Genomic DNA, 18,864 nt, shown 5'->3' on the forward strand with positions numbered 1-18,864 from the left:
TCCCCATACCTCCTCCACCATCACCACCCCCCTCCCCATACCTCCTCCACCATCACCCCCCCATACCTCCTCCACCATCACCACCCCCCCTCCCCATACCTCCTCCACCATCACCACCCCCCTCCCCATACCTCCTCCACCATCACCCCCCCCCCTCCCCATACCTCCTCCACCATCACCACCCCCCTCCCCATACCTCCTCCACCATCACCCCCCCCCTCCCCATACCTCCTCCACCATCACCCCCCCCTCCCCATACCTCCTCCACCATCACCCCCCATACCTCCTCCACCATCACCCCCCCCCCTCCCCATACCTCCTCCACCATCACCACCCCCCCTCCCCATACCTCCTCCACCATCACCACCCCCCTCCCCATACCTCCTCCACCATCACCACCCCCCCTCCCCATACCTCCTCCACCATCACCCCCCCATACCTCCTCCACCATCACCCCCCCCCCTCCCCATACCTCCTCCACCACCCCCCCCCATACCTCCTCCACCATCACCACCCCCCCTCCCCATACCTCCTCCACCATCACCCCCCCATACCTCCTCCACCATCACCACCCCCCACCCACCCAAATCCCTCCATGTGTTTAAACCTGTACTAGTCCCCCACCACCCAAGTATTAATACAATGCTTTGGTTTGGTTTTTGTTCTCCCCTTTAGTTGTAGAATACAAAGCTACCATCTTAAAGTCTCTTCTGTACATGATGTGAATTGATACAGAGGCCCTTGACAATAATAACACAGTTTGTCCGCAATGATAATGTGTAAATTAATCTCATTGCCTGGCGTGTTATAAGCCCCCGATCCCTTCTCACATCAGAACTACATAGATAACTTCACTATCTTCTAAGTGACCTAGCTAATTCAGTACCTAACTGTATAACATATATATCCTTTACATATACTTAACATATATTTGTAGCAATTGATTTAAGATCCATGCTCTTGTTCTTGATGACGTTGTATTCAGCTCAATGTTTTTGTGTTGTGCTGCGTTGAGCAGCAGAGGGCGCTACAACACCAGGGAAAACGGGAAGTCAAAAAGAGACCGGGGTTCGGTTCAAAGCAGATTGCAGTTTAGGTAAATCTCTCAGTATAAAGTATAGCGTTGACCAAATGTACTAATTTCTATCTTGTTTCATATAGATAAATGTGAATGTTAATTGTTAAATGCTTTTTGTTTGTTATAACGTTATGTTTTTAGTTTTCTTTTTATCCTACAGTTTAATAAACATTTCAGATGCTTACTGTATAATACACTGCTTTCTGTGTTTGTCATAACTACAGAGGTACTGTATGATACATAACAAAAATAACTGTAATGATAAAAATAACACAATTAATTATAACAAAATGATAAAATAATCCAATACTAGTAATACAATACAAAATAATACATAATGTTACACAGCAAAAAATACCAAATCATACTATGATACCAACCCAGTATCCAGCACCGGTGGGCCTAATATTAATACACAAATCAAACTTAGCTCAGTTACAATAAACAAACAACAATATCTACAACAGTATCCTCTCCGCTGTCCCATCCTGTCTGTGATTTGCATAGGACCCTGATGGGGACTTGCATGCGTGATGGCCCCGTCTTGTGATTTGCATTTCTGGTGGGGACAGTTCCCGTCTGGACTGTTCTGAGTGCACAGTGGACCTGCCAGGGTGTGTGAGTACGCTCCAACACTGCGCGTGTTTGACAAGGGACAGATGAATCCAGGAGCTATCGGTGGCGCTCTGTAAATCAAGGAGGCAGCTGACAGCTGGGATAAACCTCTGTTTAGTGCTCCGGGAGGGGGATGGGGGGGAGGGGGGACCGGCTAAGACCATGACACACACACACACACACACACACACACAGCAACCTGTCAACCTACTTTACCATAATATGTCATATGTACCATACATTGTGGTAGAGATGAGGTTCCACTATGGAGGGGTTTTCAACGTAATTTGGCCTGGCTATTTACAGACCGACTGTGTTACTGCTTTGTTCTAACACGCACTGTAGCAGAACGGAGCAAGAGGGAGAAAAAAACAGATGTTTATTGTTTATTAGGAATGAAAAAATCATAATTACATTGAGGTGTCATCGTCAATTACTGAGAAAAGAATGACCCAACTACAGGACCATTCTCAAACCAGTCATTATCAAGTGGGAAATAAATGGTCCAACAATAAAAATCACATTCATTTCCCCCATTCAAATATTTAGTGATGCAGGAGAAATTATTAATAATTTATATAACATTGTTTTAATAAGGATTTATTTTGTCTCAGTGTTTGTAACTGCGGATGAGCATGTTTAAAAAAGAAGCAGAAATGTAATCCGTAACATTTATCCTAAAATGTTTGGTGTGCTGAATATAATAACACATAGCTTTTTTAACACACAATTTAATATTTCACAGCACAAGATAAATTATAAAGTAAATACCATTGTCTTTCTATCTTTCTAGAAACCTCCGTCTCTCCAGCCTTTCTGTCTCACTCTGTTTATTCTCCATTGTTTGACAGTAAAGGATGAAGTTAGATCAGCTTTACAAAACCAATCAATTAAAATCTCCAACTGCACCGCGCCCTCCTCCAACATCACATCTAACGCCATGCACCCCCAAGCACCGCCTCGCCCCTCCCGCCACAAGGACCCCCCAGCCCCCCGGGACGCGGACCCCGCTGTACCCCTCGTTAATAACCGTAAAGGAAGCCTGCTTCCTCCGGGGGTGGGGCTGGGTCTGGGGCCCCACGGGGGGCTCCGCTTCAGTATCTCTGGCCCCAGCAGAGGGGACGGGGCGGGCCGGGCCCTGGCCGAACAGAGCAGGCTGAACCGGGCCCGCAGCCTGCCGGTGAAATACCGCTACCACCCCAGTAACGCAACGCTGCACGGCCGCAGCAGCAGGGCCTGTAGGTTGCCCCTCTTGGCGTGATGCATCAGTCCCTGTCAGTTCTTAACACCCTGTACTGTCCTGTACTGTCACACTGCGTCCGTCGCCTGCCTTCACTGAGCTGCTGCTAGCTGCTGCTAGATGCTACTAGCTGCTGCTAGATGCTACTAGCTGCTGCTAGATGCTGCTAGATGCTACTAGCTGCTGCTAGATGCTACTAGCTGCTACTAGATGCTACTAGCTGCTGCTAGATGCTGCTAGATGCCGCTAGCTGCCGCTAGCTGCTGCTAGATGCTACTAGATGCTACTAGCTGCTGCTAGATGCTGATGCTTGTTGTAAATACCACCACTGCCCTCGCTGCTGCTTTGCATGGAAGCAGCTCTCACGCGCTCAATAATGCAACACCCAGTGCTGTGTGTGTGGCTGCCAAGCTATGGAATAGGACTAGTAGATGACTTTGTAACACCTGGCATAGTGGTAGAACACATGTAGTTCTTAGTCCATCTGCAAAGAGAGGAATTTGTACAATATGTTATTGTTTATTGCGTTTGTATAGATGCCTTGAGAAGTTTGGGTAATTTTTATTTTATTTGAATTACATTTGGGTGATGATGTGACAGGAGAATTGCTGCCCTGATCATTCAGACAACAACAGTCTACTATATCAATCTCAGAGAGACTGTTGTGTAGATAGCGGTTTAGTTTTCAAAGTACTGTGATGTCATTGCTACAGTCACAGTCACAAGCTGTGATCTCCATGGCTACAGTGCAGAACATGTTTCATTGTTGGTGATCTAACTTACCGTCATTGTTGTTGTGTGTAATCACACTAGCTTTTAACAGAACTGATCGATCACACGGCCAAGGATATGAGACCGGCTAGGCCCAGAGATATGAGACTGGCTAGGCCCAGAGATATGAGACTGGCTAGGCCCAGAGATATGAGACTGGCTAGGCCCAGAGATATGAGACTGGTTAGGAACAGAGATATGAAACTGGCTAGGAACAGAGATATGAGACTGGTTAGGAACAGAGATATGAGACTGGCTAGGAACAGAGATATGAGACTGGCTAGGCCCAGAGATATGAGACTGGTTAGGAACAGAGATATGAGACTGGCTAGGCCCAGAGATATGGGCTCCTGAGTGGTGCAGTGGTCTAAGGCACTGCATCTCAGTGCTAGAGGCATCACTACAGACCCTGGTTTGATTCCAGGAGCAGCGCACAATTGGCCCAGTGTCGTCCGACTTGCCTAGTTAAATAAAGGTTAAAAAATAAATACAAATAATAATATGAGACTGGCTAGGCCCAGAGATATGAGTCTGGCTAGGCCCAGATATGAGACTGGCTAGGCCCAGATATGAGACTGGCTAGGCCCAGAGATATGAGACTGGATGTATCAACTAACATAGAACAATAAGCCAACAGTAAATAATATTTTATTCTGTGATATTTTCACAAAGTGGATTAGACTAGAGAGCGATGCGGTTGTAAAGTGGAAAGCGCTTTCTTGTGATATTAGCTATTCAGGACATCCAAATTTGCAGAGCGGAAATGTCAGAGAATGGCATTTTATTAAGGGGCAAAGCCGCATTTTTATATTTTATTAGTGCAATTAGGTGACAGTCTAGAAGGGATGCTCAGACGGTAATGAAATGTCCTTGGTGCTCGGAGCAGTCAGCGCTTGCAGCTACGCGACATTGATTTGCAGTAATATCATGCTGTAGTATTGATTTCTATCCAATGCACTAATACAGGGTTTGAAGTGACGGTGGCGTTGGCATTTGTGTGCTGTGGAGAATACGAAGTGAATAAGAAAAGTGCCTGGGTGCCTTGTCTGACTCTGAAAGCCCTTGGAACTCAGACAGACGTTAGAAAAGACTGGTGTTAGCTAAACTGAAAGTCTTTAGTAGGGTAGTGGGCCTGGTGGGCCTGGACTAGTGGGCCTGGACTGGACTTCTCTCTAGCTGTGCCTTTCTCTTAGTCTTCTGTCTGGTTTGGAGGAACGTTTTAATCTCCTGCAGAGTGAGGAGTAGCAGACAGGAAAATGAACATCTATCAGATCAATCTAATCTAAAAGTGCTGCCTGACTGTAGTACAAGATTCATTTAAAAGAACATTTCACAAATGTTTTACTTCATTTTCATCAGCTCCAGCATCTCCATCTACATATGAGAAAATTGTGTGTTTCTATGTTTTGTAGAACATTTTTTTTTACAATGATATCATCAACCAATTAGTAGGCAATGCCAACTCATAATTAATTAAAATCACACGATGCACACCGATGAGGTCATTGGAAACACTTATCTTCCTCGATCTTTTTTTGCTACAAAACCTAGAAACGCCTAGAACCTAGACATTTTCACATATGTTGATGTTGGGGTGGTGCTGGAGATTATGAATATGAAGTTGAACAATTTTAAATGTTCCTTTTAAAGCTGTACTCAGCAAGTTCATTCTTTGAATGTATTTAATACTTGTTATATTGATTATTAATGCATCAACCCTAGATTACGTTTGACAATTGAGGGTTTGCAAGCCCAGTAATTTTTTCAGATACTATATTTCAGCTATTTGAAAGGGTTGTTTTGACCTTCTTCTAGCTACTGGTGGGTGGTGTGTGCAGTGAACTAGCCATAATGCTAATGATAGGCTAATGCTAGGCTACTCAATCATTTCCTGTTTGGAGTGCTGGTTGTGCATGTGATTGGCTACTCTGGGATGCTCGTGCGGTGCTGATTGGCTGAGTGCTTGTGGCATGGAGCTTAAGTTAGACCTGTAGAAGAGCCATTGTGCTCAGTAGCTAGGGTTGCAAAATTCCCGTAACTTTCCCAAAATGTATAGGAGGATTCCGGATTTCCTTCTTGTTCCCACCTGACTCTAGGAATCTTCCAAAATTTTGGCAAAGTTACTGGAATTTTGAAACCCTATTCATAGCTAGAGCTGGAATGATGGGGTGAGGGTCTGCCTCATTAGTCATCCATTCAAAACAACCAAACTGCACAGAACCATCCTCTATCTTTATCCCTCTATCTCTGTCATTGCTTCTGTCCACGATGTTCACAATGACAGTCCGTCCTCGTCACATGTCCCGTATTGGCTTGCCTAGGGAAGCATGGGCACACTGATGCAGACTGCTAGAGGTCCAACCACATGCAGTTTTGACTGGATCTAAAGAGAGATACTGGAGCTAAAGTGATCCAGTACAGAGGAACCGAACCAAAGGGTTTGGGTTTTGGCGGAGTGTGCCGATGGCTAATTTGTCAGGTCTTACTTGGTGGTTTTTCTCCTGCCTTTGTCCCCTAATAATTAACGCTCTTTCTCTTTCTGTCAGTCTTCTCTCTGACTCTGATATGTTGTTTTATTAGTAAAAAAAAAAAAATGTTGTTGGTGTTTAGTTTTTTTGCTATGGTTGATTGATTGAGTGTTGGCTTTGGTGTTCTTTGACGTGTCAGTTCCAGCTCACATTAACCTCCCCATCTGTCCATAGCCTGACACTCTTTGCATTGTTTGCAGTTGAAGACGAGCACACGTCAACTCTGTCGCCCAAAAAAAAGCAGCGGAACGGAGGCATGCGAAACTCACCCAACAACTCCCCCAACATGATGAGGTAAGACATTGATTTGATGCTTCAAACAGAAAGATAGAAAGGAAGTGAGAGGGAGGGAGGGAGGGAGGGAGGGAGGGAGGGAGGAGTGGGAGAGAGAAAGAGAGAGACGGATGGTTGGTGGGACTGGGGAAGGGGGGAACGAATAAGGAGGAGAGTAAGGAAGTCAGAGTGAGGGGTGGGAGAAGGAGAGAGAGTTAGATGGTGGTGGTGGGATGGTTGGAGGAGGGAGCGAAGAAGCGGGGTAGCCAAGCGAATGAGTGATAGAGGAGAGGGGGAACAAAGTGAGAGTAAGAAGGGGAGAGGACGGCTGGGGTGTTTAGGCTGGCATGCTGTCGGACAGTAATGACAGAGCTGAAATATTCCTGTCATGAAAAAAAAAAGAATCCTCTGGCTTTAAAGTGTCATCTGTCACCCCACCACCCTGCCTTCATCCCCCTCCGGCACCCTCCGCCCCCCTACGGCCCCCTCCGGCCCCCTCCGGCACCCTCCGGCACCCTCCGGCCCCCTCCGGCACCCTCCGGCACCCTCCGCCCCCCCATGGCCCCCTCCGCCCCCCTCTGGCCCCTTCCGGCCCCCTCCGCCCCCCTACGGCCCCCTCCGGCCCTCCCGTCCACATGTAGTCCTTAAACAATGCTGGCACTAACAACACCAGCAACCAATCAGAGTCCTCCCCGTGGTTCCTCTGCCCCGGGGCAGTGCGATCTATTGTGGCACCACATGCGACTACTGTTTCTGCTACTTAAGGCCATATGTGAGATGTATCATCGCAATCAAAAATGAATTTGCAATATTACCTTCCTTTTATCCTGTCCTCTGGAATTAAATTGCTGTTAATTGACTTTGAAAGATAAAAGGGTTTAGGTTTTTGTGCGGAACGAGAGAGACGTTGGTAGGAACATGACGGCGTGAAAAATGCAGCGACAGAGAGAGGCGGGGGCTGTCCGATCTGGGTGGAGACGATGGGAGAACAAGGACATAGAGCCACTTCCTTTTAAATGAGAGTGATCATTAGGGCCCTGTGTCTTACTGCATAATTATACAGTGCCTTGTAAAAGTATTCATCCCCCTTGGTGTTTTTCCTATTTTGTTACATTACAACCTGTAATTTAAATGGATTTTTATTTGGATTTCATGTAATGGACATACACAAAATTGTCAAAATTGGTGAAATGAACTTGTTTAAAAAAATTCTAAAAAATAAATAACGGAAAAGTGGTGCGTGCATATGTATTCACCCCCTTTGCTATGAAGCCCCTAAATAAGATATTGTGCAACCAATTACCTTCAGAAGTCACATAATTAGTTAAATAAAGTCCACCTGTGTGCAATCTAAGTGTCACATGATCTGTCACATGATCTTAGTATATATAAATCAAATCAAATCAAATTGTATTTGTCACATACACGTGTTCAGCAGATGTTATTGCGGGTGTAGCGAAATGCTTGTGCTTCTAGCTCCGACAGTGCAATAATATCTAACAAGTAATATCTAACAATTTCACAACATATACCCAATACACACAAATCTAGTAAGGAATGGAATTTAAGAATATATACATATATTGACAAGCAATGACAGAGCGGCATGGACTAAGATACAGTAGAATGTTATAGAATAGAATGCAGTATATACATATGAGATGAGTAGTGCAAGATATGTAAACATTATTAAAGTGACAAGTGTTCCATTTCTTAAAGTGGCCAGTGATTTCAATAGGCAGCAGCAGCATCTAATGTGCTAGTGATGGCTATTTAACAGTCTGATGGCCTTGAGATAGAAGCTGTTTTTCATTCTCTCGGTCCCAGCTTTGATGCACCTGTACTGACCTCGCCTTCTGGATGATAGCGGGGTGAATAGGCAGTGGCTCGGGTGGTTGATGTCCTTGGTGATCTTTTTGGCCTTCCTGTGACATCGGGTGCTGTAGGTGTCTTGGAGGACGGGTAGTTTGCCGCCGGTAATGCGTTCGGAAGACCGCACCACCCTCTGCGGTTGTGGGCGGTGCAGTTGCCGTACCAGGCGGTGATACAGCCTGACAGGATGCTCTCAATTGTGCATCTGTTAAAGTTTGTGAGGGTTTTAGGTGCCAAACCAAATTCATTCAGCCTCCTGAGTACAACCTGTTATGAAAGGCCCCAGAGTCTGCAACACCACTAAGCAAGGGGCACCACCAAGCAAGTGGCACCATGAAGACCAAGGAGCTCTCCAAACAGGTCAGGGACAAAGTTGTGGAGAAGTACAGATCAGGGTTGGGTTATAAAAAAATATCAGAAACTTTAAACATCCCACGGAGCACCATTAAATCCATTATTAAAAAAGGATTATGGCACCACAACAAACCTGCCAAGAGAGGGCTGCCCACCAAAACTCACGGACCAGGCAAGGAGGGCATTAATCAGAGAGGCAACAAAGAAACCAAGAGTTGCCAGAAAAAAGCCATTGCTTAAAGAAAAAAATAGGCAAACACGTTTGGTGTTCGCCAAAAGGCATGTGGGAGACTCCCCAAACATATGGAAGAAGGTACTCTGGTCAGATGAGACTAAAATTGAGCTTTTTGGCCATCAAGGAAAACGCTGTCTGGCGCAAACCCAACACCTCTCATCACCCCGAGAACACCATCACCACAGTGAAGCATGGTGGTGGCAGCATCATGCTGTGGGGATGTTTTTCATCGGCAGGGACTGGGAAACTGGTCAGAATTGAACGAATGATGGATGGCACTAAATACAGGGAAATTCTTGAGGGAAACCTATTTGTCTTCCAGAGATTTGAGACTGGGACGGAGGTTCACCTTCCAGCAGGACAATGACCCTAAGCATACTGCTAAAGCAACACTTGAGTGGTTTAAGGGGAAACATTTAAATGTCTTGGAATGGCCTAGTCAAAGCCCAGACCTCAATCCAATTGAGAATCTGTGATATGACTTAAAGATTGCTGTACACCAACGGAACCCATCCAACTTGAAGCAGCTGGAGCAGTTTTGCCTTAAAGAATGGGCAAAAATCCCAGTGGCTAGATGTGCCAAGCTTATAGAGACATACCCCAAGAGACTTGCAGCTGTAATTGCTGCAAAAGGTGGCTCTATAAAGTATTGACTTTGGGGGGGGTGAATAGTTATGCACGCTCAAGTTTTCAGTTTTTTTGTCTTATTTCTTGTTTGTTTCATAATAAAAAATATTTTGCATCTTCAAAGTGGTAGGCATGTTGTGTAAATCAAATGATACAAACTGTCACGTCTCCTCCCGTGGCTCCCCTCCGGCGCTCTGATTCACCGGTCTACTGAGCAACTGGTCTGAGTGCACCACCTAGGCAACACCGGAATGGAAACCCAACGCACCCTAATCACCTCCAGCGCACCTGCACCTCATCATCTCATCACCACCCCTATTTAGCCCTGGACTGTTCTGGATGATGTTGTGTGTGATTGTTAAGCTTTGTGTCGTTTACGCTCTCTTTGTTATTGCTCTTGCTCATTGTTAAGTAAACCTTGACCTTGTTAATTCCTGCGTCTGCGTCCTGCCTCTTCGTATACTCAGTACTCGTCACACAAACCCCCCAAAAATACATTTTAATTCCAGGTTGTAAGTCAACAAAATAGGAAAAATGCCAAGGGGGCTGAATACTTTCGCAAGCCACTGTACAATAGACATCTGCTAATGGTGCTGTGTACTTTTTGTCATGTGACTCACAACGTATTTGGAGTGGAAGAGCATATATTTCCACATTAAATAGCATTAGATTTTGAAAAAACTATTGTCTTCAAACTGTTAAAAAAAATGTTTTTATATGAACGCGTACTTAGGGATACAGTAAAAGGCATATGGTTTTCTAAATCAGATGATTTTGTTTCAGAAAGAGATTCTTAAACTGTCATGGAAAAGAAAACAATCATGACAATGTATCCGTTTGGTTGTTGTTCAATTCAATCTTTAACCAAAAACAACACAAAGCGATAACACATGAATTAAAGATTCTATCATTTTGTTTGCAAATTTCTTCTTACAACCAAAGTTATCTCATTTTCTCATAGTTTCAAGTTTCAAGTTTAAATGTCACGTGCACAAGTTCAGTGAAATGCCTTTATTGCAAGCTCTAAACCCAACAATGCAGTGATCAATATCAATGTGTCAGATGCACAAAGTGCTAGAAAGGTGGTGCTGTTCATTTAAACATTGTATTTTGGTTTATAGGATATTTTTCTGTATAGTGTATGTTCTCTGCAAAACTCAATCGAATCCTTTGGTGGGCTTTGTGTGGTAGAGCTAGAGTTGTTACTAGGTCCCCTTAGGGCACCTTTGAACAGCAGCCAACAGAAGTGCTCTGTATGATTGTATTTACAGCTTGTCTGCTGCACATGTTAGGCTCTCCCTCAGTTCTCAACAAAACAAGCAATTAAACGAGCCCTCACACACACGCCCAACACAGAGTCCTACCCTTCAGACTCGTTTGCAAAGAGAGCAGCGTTGGAGATGCCCATGTTTAAAAAGAGCAAACCTCGACAAAAGAAAGAAAAACTGGCACACTTCCAGATAACTGCTAGTTTAGATGGCTGCAAGTTTAGATAACTGCTAGTTTAGATAACTGCTAGTTTAGATAACTGCTAGTTTAGATAACTGCTAGTTTAGATGGCTGCTAGTTTAGATAACTGCTAGTTTAGATGGCTGCTAGTTTAGATGGCTGCTAGTTTAGATGGCTGTGATTTAGATAACTGCTAGTTTAGATAACTGCTAGTTTAGATAACTGCTAGTTTAGATGGCTGCTAGTTTAGATGGCTGTGAGTTTAGATAACTGCTAGTTTAGATAACTGCTAGTTTAGATAACTGCTAGTTTAGATGGCTGCTAGTTTAGATGGCTGCTAGTTTAGATAACTGCTAGTTTAGATGGCTGCTAGTTTAGATGGCTGCTAGTTTCGATGGCTGTGAGTTTCGATGGCTGCTAGTTTAGATGGCTGCTAGTTTAGATGGCTGCTAGTTTAGATAACTGCTAGTTTAGATGGCTGCTATTTTAGATAACTGCTAGTTTAGATAACTGCTAGTTTAGATAACTGCTAGTTTAGATGGCTGCTAGTTTAGATGGCTGCTAGTTTAGATAACTGCTAGTTTAGATGGCTGCTAGTTTTTGTTTCTTAACAAACCCTTTGTTTTATTTTTGATTCTCCTCTCCTCTGCTGAGGAGATGGTCCCCATTTGCCATGTAATATATGCATCTCCGCTTTGATCTCGCAGTGATAATAATTCTTGGGAGTTATTTACTTGGTTTTGAAAATGCTTCAAAGCAGTGTCAAAGTTTCTCTGCTTTAGGGCTGCTTGTGTATTCGGTTGGCTCATGGGTGCTGCGGATGACAGGTCCTCTGTTCTAGGTGTAGACTTTTTCAAGTCATAGCCCTCAGCAAAACATCAGATTACCAAGCCCCTTCCTCTCCCCACAGACCCTGTCAATATATGATACCATATATATTAAATACTTACGCTTTACAAGGTGGATTTTATGCACAATGAAAAGTGATTGTTTGAGGTAGCCTTAGGGATACTTTACTCTACAAGCAAGGAGGGGGAAAAACACAGCAGAGAGAGAGTGAGTGTATACCATATCAAGTCTGGTTTTTACAGGACTTGCTGCCTGAAGGCCTTTGTAAATAAATAATGATCAACAGATTGGCTGTGGGTTTTTGAAAAGCATGTTTTTGTCAGTTTGCATGATGGGGAGAACTTTCAAAGCGAGAGGCTGCCTTCATAGCCTGCTGGAGAGGGATTGGGGGAGCACACCCATCCCAAGCTAGCGACTGCTGAGCGATGCACTGGAATAACTCTGTTTGAAATATACACTGAGGGAGGGTTGGAGGGGGATGGAGAGGGGGGATAGAGTGGGAAAGACAGGGAGAGAGGGAGAGAGAGAGGGGGGATAGAGAGGGAGAGACAGGGAGAGAGGGAGAGAGAGAGGGGGGATAGAGAGGGAGAGACAGGAAGAGAGGGAGAGAGAGAGGGGGGATAGAGAGGGAGAGACAGGGAGAGAGGGAGAGAGAGAGGGGGAGAGAGAGGGGGGAGAGGGAGAGAGAGAGGGCAAATTCTCCTTTGTTATGGGCTGTCTTTCATTGCCTAGGCTACTTTATCGTACAGTTAGGCTTCACCCACAATTTACTTGCCGGAAACTATAGGCCTTTGCTCTAGGCAAGGCAATTAAATGCAAATATATTGCAATGTACAGTAAATTCTCTTTTGATACCATGTTCATTTTCTAGCGATTTTAAATGTTTTGTTTAATATTCTACAAAATATGTTTTTGTATTGATAGATATCTGGTATCTGAAACTGTTAGTCTGGGGGCCGGCTCAGCCTGTGTAAATATACATTCATCAGCCAATCAGACGTGTCATTGAGTGAACGAGCTGTGTTCGCCATAACCATCGTAGCGTTCTGTTCCACGCGTGACCGACGTGCTCCTGTCTGGGAATTAACACCATTCTAACCCTTTTGATGGGTAAGGAGACTAATTGTGCTATACTCAGGACGTCACACATTTGTCCCCTGGGCGTGGTGTGGCGGACACAAATGTCATGTCTGTTACCCTCCAGTTCCCCTGATTGGTTCTAGGGTAGAGGAGAGAGGGAGAGAAGGGGAGAGGAGAGGGGAGGAGGAGAGGAGAGAAAAAGAGGGGTGAATGGAAAGGAGAGGAGGAGATGAGAGGAAATAGGAGAGGAGAAGAAGAAGGGAGAGGAGAGGAGAGGAGAGGAAACATACAGGGCTCTTGACAAACAGGAAGACCGAAAGACAGGCAGGCAGGCAGTCACATCGCTGACAGTTGTGTGAAAGATAGCCGTCTTTGGCAGTGGAGGAGGAGGTGCCTGCCTGCCTGCACCAGTCAGCCCCCACATGCTCTGATTGAAGTGACAGGGACTCGTGGAGAGTGGCGCAACATGCGGCTCAGAATGAAATATTCAGCCAGGGTGTAAAAGCACTAAACGCTGTCAGAGTTATTAACACCTGCACCAACTGATTTAATCTATCTACATACAGACAGAGAGAGATGGAGAGAGAGATGGAGAGAGAGATGGAGAGAGAGATGGAGAGAGAGATGGCGAGAGAGCGAGCGAGAGAGAAAGAGCGAGAGAGAATGAGAGAGAGAGAGACAAAGGGAGGGAGGTAAAGAGAGAGATAGCGAGACAAGAAGAGAGAGAGGAATGGAGGTAGGGAACTAATTTACACGTTTTTGATGTGATATTTCTTGCAATGAAATGAAAGCCAAATGTAGGAGGAGTGAAGGAGGAGAGAGCATCGGAGAGACTTGTCACACAGAGTGCCACTGGTGATAGAACAGAGAGTGTGATGGAAGGAGCTGTGTGTCAAACACCAATGATGTTTTCTCACACATTATGCCACCCTCAAAAAGAAACACAAAGATACTGTACGAAGCCATTTCTTACCCTGCTCTTGAATTTGTTAAAAAGACGAGTGTCGATATAAGTCTTCGAAAAATTATTTTAAACAAATTATTCGGACACCCACCTAGGCATAATAATATTTTGAATACAAAATACAGTAAAAAAAAAAAAAAAAAACGTTTTCAGGACATTCAATCAAATCTAATCAGATTGTTTTTGTCACATGTGCCGAAATCCAACAGGTGTAGACCTTACAGTGAAATGCTTACTTACAAGCCCTTAACCAAACCAACAGTACAGTTTTAAGAAAAATAAGTGTTAAGTAAAAAATGTATAAATAAAAAATTAAATGAAAAATAGAAATAAATAACAAATCATTAAAGAGCAGTAGCGAGGCTATATACAGGGGGTACTGGTACGGAGTCAATGTGCTTGGGCACTGGTTAGTTGAGGTAATTGAGGTAATATGTACATGTAGGTAGAGTTATTAAAGTGACTATGCATAGATAATAAACAGAGAGTAGCAGCAGCGTAAAAGAGGGTAGCCATTATTAGCTGTTCAGGAGTCTCATGGCTTGGGGGTAGAAGCTGTTAAGAAGTCTTTTGGACCTAGACTTGGCGCTCCGGTACAGCTCGCCGTGCGGTAGCAGAGAGAACAGTCTATGTCTAGAGTGGCTGGAGTCTTTGACAATTTTTAGGGCCTTCCTCTGACACCGCCTGGTATAGAGCTCCTGGATGGCAGGAAGCTTGGCCCCAGTGATGTACTGGGCCGTACGCACCACCCTCTGTAGTGCCTTGCGGTCGGAGCAGTTGCCATACCAGGCAGTGATGCAACCAGTCAGGATGCTCTCGATGGTGCAGCTGTATAACCTTTTTAGGATCTGAGGACTCATGCTAAATCTTTTCAATCTCCTGAAGGGGAATAGGCTTTGTTGTGCCCTCTTCACGACTGTCTTGGTGTGTTTGGACCATGATAGTTTGTCTCACCCTGCTCCACTACAGCCCCGTCGATGAGAATGGGGGCGTGCTCGGTCCTCCTTTTTCTGTAGTCCACAATCATCTCCTTTGTCTTGATCACGTTGAGGGAGAGGTTGTTATTCTGGCACCACCTGGCCAGGTCTCTGACCTCCTCCCTCTAGGCTGTCTCATCGTTGTCGGTGATCAGGCCTACCACTGTTGTGTCGTCGGCAAACTTAATGATGGTGTTGGAGTCGTGCCTGGCCATGCAGTCGTGGGTGAACAGGGAGTACAGGAGGGGACTGAGCACGCACCACTGAGGGGCCCCCGTGTTGAGGGTCAGCGTGGCAGATGTGTTGTTACCTACCCTTACCACCTGGGGGCGGCCCGTCAGGAAGTCCAGGATCCAGTTGCAGAGGGAGGTGTTTAGTCCCAGGGTCCTTAGCTTAGTGATGTGCTTTGAGGGCACTATGGTGTTGAACGCTGAGCTGTAGTCAATGAATAGCATTCTCACGTAGGTGTTCCTTTTGTCCAGGTTGGGAAAGGGCAGTGTGGAGTGCAATAGAGATTGCATCATCTGTGGATCTGTTGGGGCGGTATGCAAATTGGAGTGGGTCTAGGGTTTCTGGGATAATTGTGTTGATGTGAGCCATGACCAGCCTTTCAAAGCACTTCATGGCTTCAGACGTGAGTGCTACGGGTCTGTGGTCATTTAGGCAGGTTACCTTAGTGTTCTTGGGCACAGGGACTATGGTGGTCTGCTTGAAACATGTTGGTATTACAGACTCAGTCAGGGAGAGGTTGAAAATGGCAGTGAAGACACTTTCCAGTTGGTCCGCGCATGCTCGGAGTACACGTCCTGGTAATCTGTCTGACCCTGCGGCCTTGTGAATGTTGACCTGTTTAAAGGTCTTACTCACATCGGCTAAGGAGAGCGTGATCACACAGTCGTCCGGAACAGCTGATGCTCTCATGCATTCTTCAGTGTTGCTTGCCTCGAAGCGAGCATAGAAGTAATTTAGCTCGTCTAGTAGGCTCATGTCACTGGGCAGCTCGCGGCTGTGCTTCCCTTTTTAGTCTGTAATAGTTTGCAAGCCCTGCCACATCTGACGAGCGTCGGAGCCGGTGTAGTACGATTCAATCTTAGTCCTGTATTGACTCTTTGCCTGTTTGATGGTTCGTCGGAGGCATAGCGGGATTTCTTATAAGTGTCCAGGTTAGAGTCCCTCTCCTTGTAAGCGGCAGCTCTACCCTTTAGCTCAGTGCGGATGTTCCCTGTAATCCATGGCTTCTGGTTGGGGTATGTACGGTCACTGTGGGGACGACGTCATCAATGTACTTATTGATGAAGCCAGTGACTGATGTGGTGTACTCCTCAATGCTATCGGAAGAATCCCAGAACATATTCCAGTCTGTGCTAGCAAAACAGTCCTGTAGCTTAGCATCTGCGTCATCTGATCACTTCTTTATTGACCGAGTCACTGGTGTTTCCTGCTTTAGTTTTTGCTTTTAAGCAGGAATCAGGAGGCTTGAATTATGGTCAGATTTGCCAAATGGAGGGCGAGGGATAGCTTTGTACGCGTCTCTGTGTGTGGAGTAAAGGTGGTCTAGAATGGATTTTCCTCTTGTTGCACATTTACCAGTAGGAAAAATGTATGCACTCACTAACTGTAAGTCGCTCTGGATAAGAGTGTCTGCTAAATGACTAAAATGTAAATGTAATATACTGGTAGAAATGAGGTAAAATGGATTTAAGTTTCCCTGCATTCCCCGGCCACTAGGAGCGCCGCCTCTGGATGAGCGTTTTCCTGTTTGCTTATGGCCTTATACAGCTCATTGAGTGCGGTCTTAGTGCCAGCATCGGTTTGTGGTGGTAAATAGACAACTTCGAAAAATTGGTAAATAGTGTGGTCTACAGCTTATCATGAGATACTCTACCTCAGGCGAGCAAAACCTTGAGACTTCCTTAATATTAGATTTCGTGCACCAGCTGTTGTTTACAAATATACACAGGCTGCCACCCCTTGTCTTACCGGAGGCAGCTGTTCTATCTTGCTGATGCAGCATAAACCCCGCCAGCTGTATGTTATCCATGTTGTCGTTCAGCCATGACTCGGTGAATCATAAGATACTACAGTTTTTAATGTCCCGTTGGTAGGATATTCGTGATCGTAGCTCGTCGATTTTGTTTTCCAATGATTATACATTGGCTAATAGGACTGATGGTAGAGGCAGATTACCCACTCGCCGCCGGATCCTTACAAGGCACTCAACCTACGTCCCCGATATCTCTGTCTCTTTATCCTGCGAATGACGGGGATTTGGGCCTTGTCGGGTGTCTGAAGTAAATCCTTTGTGCCCGACTTGTTAAAGAAAAAACGATTTGTCCAGTACGAGGTGAGTAATCGCTGTCCTGATATCCAGAAGCTCTTTTCGGACATAAGAGACAGTGGCAGAAACATTAGGTACAAAATAAGTTACAAATAACGCGAAAAAACACACACAATAGCACAATTGGTTAGGAGCCCGAAAAATGGCAGCCATCTCCTCCGGCGCCATTATCTATCCTAAGGGTTCTTACTTACTTTCAATAACATAGGGCAATGATGCAGACAATAGCTTTGTGAACATGTAAGACTGGCGTTACACCAAGCGACTTTCATGCAACTTTGGTTGTAAGCGTGTAACACCCCCAGCAACAAGAATTTCAACTTTGTGCAACTAGTTGCAAGTAACAGCCAATCAAAATGAATGCTTTTGTCACATGATCCATTTGAAGGTTCTGAACTCCGGCCCAGTTGTCTTGTCAACACAGCTGTCAGTGCTGCAGGAGCAGTGATCAAGCTGGACAGAAGAGACATTTGCCAAACGGGAGCTGTATAATTAAATATTGGCATCAAGGCTAGTAAAGGTTTATGTACATGCTTTGGCAGTCAATGAATGTATTTTTTAAGTGAACCCAGACCTCTCTCTTACCAGTTTCAACTGAAATTGTTCAACATGAACTCCACTAATGTTAGCTAGCTAGCTAGCTTAGTTATCTGCTAGCTTGGTTAGCTCGTTACTAGTTTGGTTAGAACAGTGCTGGCAATTTCATTTTGGCTAGCTAGCTAAATTGTACAGCCAGCATTTTGTCAAAATCGATCCTCATACAATAACCAAATGGTTGGATAAATAAATAATTTGTGAAATCACGATTTAATGCAGCAGATGGCATTAGGTGAGTTTAGAATTCTCAACCCATATGGAATGATATGACTAAAGCAGCTTCAATTTGATTGGCTGTTGCATGCAATTTCAGTTGTGTGTTGAGTTGTTTTGTGTATCAGCAAAGTTGCTTGAAATTATGTCACTTGCAACTAAAATTGTGTGAAAGTCGCATCGTGTGACCCCAGCGTAAGGGTTTCTGAGGTGATACCGACAGAGAGGGAGTGAATTCCCTATAGCCTCATGGTAGACATCAGACAGAAGCCTTTGTAGTCTGGCCCCTGGCTCTCAGCTCAGACACTCTCTGACTCCGTGTTTCTCAATCTTGGGGGACCCCTATGGGGTGCACATTTGTTCTAGCCCAGCACTAACACGGCTGATTTAATTACTGTAAGCAACCTAGGTCACCAAGCCATCGATTAGTCTAATCAGGTGTGTTAATTATGGGATATAATTAAAATGTGCACGGTATAGTTTCAAATCCTCCCATTTATATGTAATCAGAAAGGGACCACACTATGTCTTTCAGAGAAGAAGCTTCACTCCCCTCTTCCATGGTCAGTGTTAACGTTACAGCTGATAAAAGTCAGCGGCCTGTCGCTGCGCATCAGCCAGTTTGCTGGTGACACGCTGCTGATGAATCATTCATTTGCATCAGTTGTAAAAGCAAAATGTGATTGGTTCAAATTCCTGAAATATTTAAAGTCCTGTTGGAACTTTTACTGTTGTCAGCGTCGTGAGCGAGCGTGACTGGGCTAAAAGCCTTTAATTGGTGCTCCATTCTCATGCCACAAAGTC

The 18,864-nt window shown here is 44.9% G+C and overlaps 1 protein-coding gene across 1 annotated transcript in view; it reads left to right on the forward strand.

Moving 5' to 3' along the window:
* Nucleotides 1–18,864, forward strand: part of LOC311110501 (calcium-activated potassium channel subunit alpha-1a-like) — a gene marked incomplete at its 5' end in the record, with an annotated part of 307,325 nt that overhangs the window by 261,472 nt on the left and 26,989 nt on the right. Inside the window, 3 exons of the mRNA XM_084153022.1 lie at nt 1,019–1,096; nt 2,545–2,931; nt 6,433–6,526. Coding sequence (XP_084009148.1) covers nt 1,019–1,096; nt 2,545–2,931; nt 6,433–6,526 — 559 coding nt within the window. The remainder of the gene's footprint in view (nt 1–1,018; nt 1,097–2,544; nt 2,932–6,432; nt 6,527–18,864) is intronic.

This window comes from Coregonus lavaretus, assembly GCF_964263955.1.
Source record: "Coregonus lavaretus genome assembly, chromosome: 36".
Lineage (NCBI taxonomy): Eukaryota > Metazoa > Chordata > Actinopteri > Salmoniformes > Salmonidae > Coregonus > Coregonus lavaretus.